The sequence below is a fragment of the Poeciliopsis prolifica genome, unplaced genomic scaffold, assembly GCF_027474105.1.
Source record: "Poeciliopsis prolifica strain line A6 unplaced genomic scaffold, Auburn_PproV2 SCAFFOLD013, whole genome shotgun sequence".
Lineage (NCBI taxonomy): Eukaryota > Metazoa > Chordata > Actinopteri > Cyprinodontiformes > Poeciliidae > Poeciliopsis > Poeciliopsis prolifica.
Window position 1 is genome coordinate 1,575,262 of NW_026562388.1, and position 7,008 is coordinate 1,582,269.

The window sequence follows — 7,008 nt, forward strand, 5'->3', positions numbered from 1 at the left end:
AAACCGTGGCGGTGGGAGAAGTTTTATGGGAGAACAATGACATGCAGGGCCACGGAAATATTAAGATTTGATTTGAAATTGTTGTTCTCGTCTCTTTTTATTTTGACATTAAGTGAAATAGGTAAAAAAAAAAAAACACCAAACATCCTAATTGACCTAAAACATAAAAAAAGTCAATATCAAATCTGTGATGTGTCTTATGACGTAATCGTGGTTCCATATTTTTCCAACTTTCATGAATTACTAATTTCTCTAGATCATCAAACATCATATGCAGTACAGAACACCATTTGACAAAGAAGTTCAGCTGTTCTTGGAGAGGATTCATACTTTTTCAACTCGCCATGCAAAAAATCAGAGCGAAAAACACAAATGAGAAGATTTTCTATTTGCCAAGGCTGAAAATGAAGTCCATTTAGTCTTGCGATTGACAAAAAAGAACTCTGATAGCCAAATTTGTGCTGTTTTTTTTTTTTTTTTTTTTTGTGGCCGGGCAGTATTATCGAAATGAAGTAAAATTGCACCCAGTACCAGGAGAGAGAGAGAGAGAGAGAGAGAGAGAGAGAGAGAGAGAGAGAGAGAGAGAGAGAGAGAGAGAGAGAGAGAGAGAGAGAGAGAGAAAAATCTTCAAAAGAAACAAAGCCAAGTGAACACCTAAGATGTAAAAATGTGCTTTGTTCCTCACAGGGATGGGAGAGAGAGAGAGAGAGAAAAGACTCCACTCAGCGAGCCCTGAATGCTGCATTTCATGCCTGCAACAATTATGCTGAAAGGTCAAGTATTACAGCATCTTGTGCTCCGCTTTGCATGCAAAGTATTTCAGTTCGCAAATGACCCTCGTTTGCGCTCTTTGCACAACGGCTTGAAGAAGCAGATAAACGCAGGACAATTAAAGATTTTTTCTTTCACCCTTTCTTTCTTTCCTGCAGGCTATAGCTCACAATGACGTTTCGCCGAAAAGGGAGTGATTGCAGTTTGCTGTGTAATTGTCCCATTTGAAATGCAACATGAATGCTCGGGCCTGCTGCAATAAAATGTTTCGGAACTTTAATTAAAAAGGAGGGGGCGGGGGGGAGTGCGAATGTTTTCAAAGAAGGAAGAGAACCATTTTTTTATGACGTCCAAAAAAAAAAAAAAAAAAAAAAAAAAAAACAAAAAACCACAGATGTGTTAGGAAGTATTTAAAAAGCAGACAAACAGCTTGTTGAAGAGTGCAACCTTTTCGCTTTTGTGCTCTTTCTTTTTTCCCCCCTCTCTCCGCGATTAATTTGTTGTTCAGCACCATGGACAGCCCCCTGACTGGACCGGCCCGCTTTTCACCAGAAACCAAACCAAACTATGGAACAATCAGGATCTAATCGCAAGTGTCTCAGACATGAACGTTTAAAAGCAAATTAAATGTAACATCCAAAGAGAGAGAGAGAGAAAAAAGATTTCAAAGAGGCTGAAAATGTTCAATCGCACACAACTAACCAAAGCTTCTTTTATATTATTACTTTAAACCTCTTTTTATAGGTTTAATGTCCATTTTGTATATGATCATTTTTCCCTTTTTTTTTAATTTGGCACATTTCGATGTCATTAATATGATTTAAGAGTATATAATCCATCGGACACATGTAGGTATCATATCTTTTAGATACAACAACAACAATAATAATAATAATTTGAAAATAGAGTATTTTTCATGTTACAATCTGCTTTTACTTGTTATTTTTTCTCTCTCTCTTTTCTTTTTAATCCTTCAACCATCAACTCGTTCCTTCTTTTTAAGACGCGCACACACGTTTAATATCCGCTCCATCTTCTCTCATGCAGGCTCCGCTCCCCTCCGGCTCAGGGGGGGAACCCGCTCGCTAAAGAGGCGAATAAAATCCAGCGGCTCGTCGCTAACTCAAATATGATTACCTTGAGATTAGTGACTAATTGCTCGGGGTTCAGGGAGGCAGCCCACCATAAAGCCAGGGGGACTCGGGGAGCCGCGCCGCGGGGCTCTCCACAAAGGAGCGCGGTGAGAGAGCGCACGCTTCCCGACAAGTCATTCTCGACGGCGACAAGTCGCGCAACAAAGACCACACACGGCGCCAAAGACATGTTAATGTAATCCCAAAGTTCTCACCTCTCTCCGCGAACAAAACGCGCTCTGAAAAACACCTAATAGAAGACGCTTTCTGACGCTGGGCTGGAGAATTTGAACTCAAAGGCCTTCTGGAAGGGCTTCTCCTATTATTATCATTGTTATTATTATTATTATTATTATTATTGGTTTTTTCGCGCGGGAGGCCTCAAACTGAGACCGCTTTAAGAATAAAAAGTGACAGAAAGGCGTTGCGAGCATGCAGTGGTGTGTGTGTGTGTGTGTGTGTGTGTGTGTGTGTGTGTGTGTGGGGGGGGTGTGTGTGTGTGTGTGTGTGTGTGTGCTATGCGTAAAAAACGCTGCATAAATTATGAACGACTCACTAATAAATAAATATCAATGAGTTGTCCATGTAGCTGGATGACAGTCCACAGCATCAGTGACAGTGAGCAGTGACATGCAGACATCGACAATAGCAGGTTCGGTAACTTAAATTCTGGACCAATTGTTTGGCAATGCAAAGAGATACGAATATATACGTATGCGTGTAAGTAAGACGTCATAAATCCCCTCCCGGTGACGGTTAGTCGTTTCACAGAGACAGAAACAAACAGGACAAACTTTGGATTCATGAAGTTTTAGAAACTTTTTCCGTTTGGTTCTCTTTTGTTTTCCAAAAAAAAAAAAAAAAAAAAAATAATAATAATAATAATAAAAATAATAATAATAATAATAATAATAATAATAATAATAATAATAATAATAATAATAATAATAATAATAATAATAATAATAATAATAATAATAATAATAATAAATAGAAGCCAATATATTGTGAAACAGGATAATTTCTCTCAATTTTGTGTCCACAACACGCCTGTGCCAACTTAATAAAAGTCAGAAATGTCTCCCAATTGTTTTTGATGGATCCATGAGTTTCGTCTCCTCTCACTTCAGAACAGACAAAAGCAGCAAATATCACTCACCTACTGAGACAAACTGTAACTGCTAACATAATTGCTAAAATATGATTATTTTTTAATGACTAATTTAATCCTAAATAATCTTACATTCAAGGAGGGTTTTTTTAAATCATTAAATGTATTTAAATGTGAAACTTTTTGGATAAATTTTCTCGCTAAACTCTAAAGTGCCTATTTCCCTCCCCACCTCCCCTCCTTGGGCCCCAAACCAGTCTGCTTGACTCACTCATGTCTTGAGACGCCTCTGAAAGTGATCGTCCTGATTTCAACCTCGTTGTGACCTCACTGCTCACACCTGCAGAAGGGTCCTAGTTAAAGGCCTCGATTTGACGTGAACGTATTCAATTCAGTTGAGAACACAGTCAGCCACGATTTCGGTTCATTATCGAGACCATGGAATAATAATAATAATAATAATAATAATAATAATAATAATAATAATAATAATAATGCGTCTTTAGGAATGAGTTTGTTGCTGAACCCATCGCCCGTCCCTGATTGATTATCGGCGTCATTTCGGGGAAGGATTCCGCGCGCGCTGTTTGGTCAGGGATTTCATCGATAAGCTGCCCTTTGACAGCGCTCGTGTTTGATGTGGGGCTCCGAGAGGTGAGACCTCGCCCTCTGTGACTCAGTGAACACACATCCAGAGGAAAAAAAAAGAAAAAAGAAAAGCATGTAAAGGCTCCAATGGCGTTTGTTCTGTGGTGCACGCGCGACCGAATGATTCATCAAAAAAAAAAAAAAAAAAAAAAAAACACTCAATCTTCATTATTTTGTTCCGATTTGTTTTGGGACATAAATAAAATTAATAATAATAATAATGATAATAAAATTTGTTAATACTACGACAAAATCAATAATGATAATATTCTACTGCTAAATTAAGTTTTTTTTTCTTCTTCTTCGACCTAATAATTAATGACTCTCGTGACGCGACAGGGCGTCGCGCGGACATGTTTCACAAAAAGAATAGCTTAGCTGTCTCGTTTCCATAATTTATTAATAGGACCGTTTTCGTAGTAAGTCAAATATCTATATAAGTTACAAAGAAATAAAACGTACAAATACCGGGGAAACCACGACAAACCAGCAATAGCGTCCAAAATGTTTGTACAACAAAGAGCTAGAATTCAAACCTTTGACAGAAATGTACACACTAGACCTACAGCTCACATTAAATTCTAGTGGAAAGCAGAGGCGCGTTGGGTTTCACTGCAGTCCAGTCGTGTGTGTGTGTGTGTGTGTGCGTGTGTGTGTGTGTGTGTGTGTGCGTGTGTGTGTGTGTGTGCGTCCCTGCTCAGGGTCAGGTGTCCCCCAACTATCAATCTACCGCAACGATCTTCTTTTGTCTCTTTATATAATTTACATAAATAAATCCCAGGACGTTCACATCCACAGTTTATGGGAAAAAGTTTCTCCCACGTGAGTTTTCTTGTAGAATAAAAAGATGCACCTCGAGTTGTTGTGTTTTTCTCTTATTATTCTTCATCGTCTTTTTTCTTTCTCTCTTTTTTTTGTTCAAACGTGTGCACGTGCGCTGCGACCTGCCTCTCGGTTCGCCGCGGAGGGAATTTCGAACCACAGCCGCTGCGTCTCGTCACCACGTCCTGCCGTACAACAGGGCCGAGCACTGCAAGGCCGAGCCGTACTCCGCTCCGGGGGAGTTCAGGTGAGAGAGGCCGGCCACCTGGCTCTGCAGGGACGGCGGGCTGGAGGAGTGCTGCGCCCCCAAGTCCGGGGAGTGACCCGTGCTGCCCACCTGCTGGCCCTGGTGCTGCCCGAGCCCGGACGCGTTGTTGGACATGATCATGACGTTGCCTCCCTGTTGGTGGTGCGTTTGCGCCGAGGACGTGGGCGTGTGGCCGCTGCCTTGACACGGCTTGCCGTCTTTCACCAAAACCGGCACGGCCACCCTCCGCGGGGATTGCTGCTGCTGCTGCTGCTGCTGTTGCTGCTGTTGCTGCTGCTGGCAGGAGCCGCTCTCCTGCTGCATCTGCTGCTGGGACACCTTGTCTTTGGCCTGCCTCTTCATCTTGTAGCGGTGGTTCTGGAACCAGATCTTCACCTGGGTCGGCGTGAGGTGGATCATGCTCGCCAGGTGCTCCCTCTCCGGCGCCGACAGGTACTTCTGCTGCTTGAAGCGGCGCTCCAGCTCGTAGACCTGCGCCTGGGAGAAAAGCACCCGCCGTTTTCTCCTCGGGGTGCTGGACAGGGAGCCCATGCCTTTGCCCACGTCCGCCAAGGAGCTGAGGCTGCCCATGCTGCCCATGTTCATGCCCGACGAGGAGCCCATGAAGCGAGAGACTGAGAAAAGAGAAAATTTTATCATTATTAATATTTTTCAACTTGAATTAAACACAGTTTAAACACAGTAAAACGAAATAAAATAAAATAAATGAACATGAACTTGTAATTGCGTTCTAATTATTTGGATTTAATTCGTCAGTCAAGATGGTTTCACACAGATTCCTGCGACCAAATCTGTAAACTATGTTTTTGTCGTTACTTTTACCCGATTATTATTATTATTATTATTATTATTATTATTATTATTATTATTATTATTATTATTATTGTTGTTGTTGTTGTTGTTGTTGTTTATTTTATTGTATTTCTTTTAGCGAACTGAAGCGTTCAGGTTCATTTTAGATCAAACGGAAACGGACTGAAATAACATCTTCCTATTGGCCACCAGGACGCCGAACAATAGCGCGACCAACCACGATCCATTCTAATGTTGCACTTTGGTCATATTTCCATAACGAGATAAATAAACATCTATTTATAATAATTGTTTCCGCCAAAAACTGCAGCGCGGCGACAACAACAACTCGTTGGTGTATTTTTTAAAGCCGGAGTGGAAATCTTTAATGTGCTCCAGATGGGGAGTTAGGGGGGCATAGTACAGATGAATGTAACGAAGTTGGGAAGGAAAAAATAAAAAATCTCTTAACTGTCTGGCTGGGAATTAGACATTTAGACCGTAACAGAGAGCGAAACTGAGGTCTGGGTCCAAATACTCACTGGTGGAGAAGCGCGGGTCCGGGTTGGCTCCGTACCAGCCGGTGGCCGTGGCGCTGCCTCTCATCCCGTCCTGGTACGCCGGCAGCTCGCCCATGTTGCCCAGGTTGCCGTTGCAGTAGCCGCCCATGGCAGTGTGTGACAGCTGGGAAACGCCCGCCGCCGTCATGTGGTACGCCGCCGACACAGTCCCGTTGTGGCCCATGTGGTGCTGCTGCATCGCCGCCTGAGAGACCTGCGGCTGCCGGTAAGAAGCGAGAGGTGCCCCCAAGTTGTTATTCTCCATACTTACTTTCTTATAGCTCTCCTCAAGGGGACTCAAGATATCGGAAACAGAAAAAGGAGTCGTATGCTTAGGGCTCATCGACATTGTTCTGTGGCTTGGAGAGGGAGAAATTAGAAGGCAAGGCAATCTCTCCTTCTCTTCTCTCTCCCCCTTCGCTTCTCTCCTCTCCTCTCTTTTTTTTTTTTTTTTTTTTTTTTTTTGCCAAAGCCCCTCTGGTTCCTGTTGTCTCAACGTCGATCCTGGTAGACGAACACGTAGGAGAGCGCCTCAAGTCGCGCCTTTAATTGGATCGAGTGGGGAGCTCGGCGCTGGCTTTGGTTTGTTTTAGCCGGGTGCCAGGTTTAAGGCTACCATCAGAGGCGGGGCATCGGCAACAATACAAAAAAAAAAAAAAAAAAAAAGAGAGGAAAAAAAAAAACAGCTCCAGCCTCCGAGCGTAATTTCACTTAGAAGACATGTGCTCCCCTCCCCACTAACAATAACATAAGCGCCGCCGCCGCACATGATCATAAGCACTCATCCCCGCCGCCGCGGCCGCCGCGGGGCGGTGTCAGGGGCGCGCGGCTTCCGCATGGCGGAGTTAGCGACTCGCCGCTGTTTGCTTCCTGACCAACAATGCACTTTATTAACTGTAGTGA

The 7,008-nt window shown here is 43.0% G+C and overlaps 1 protein-coding gene across 1 annotated transcript; it reads right to left on the bottom strand.

Moving 5' to 3' along the window:
• Positions 1–4,053: 4,053 nt before the first annotated feature.
• nkx2.1 (NK2 homeobox 1) lies at positions 4,054–6,665 on the bottom strand. Its single transcript, XM_055038628.1, has 2 exons — positions 6,088–6,665; positions 4,054–5,367 (listed from the first exon to the last, which is right to left on the bottom strand). Exons 1-2 carry the CDS (start codon positions 6,452–6,454, stop codon positions 4,661–4,663), a joined length of 1,074 nt encoding a protein of 357 aa, XP_054894603.1. The 5' UTR covers positions 6,455–6,665; the 3' UTR covers positions 4,054–4,660.
• Positions 6,666–7,008: the final 343 nt, after the last annotated feature.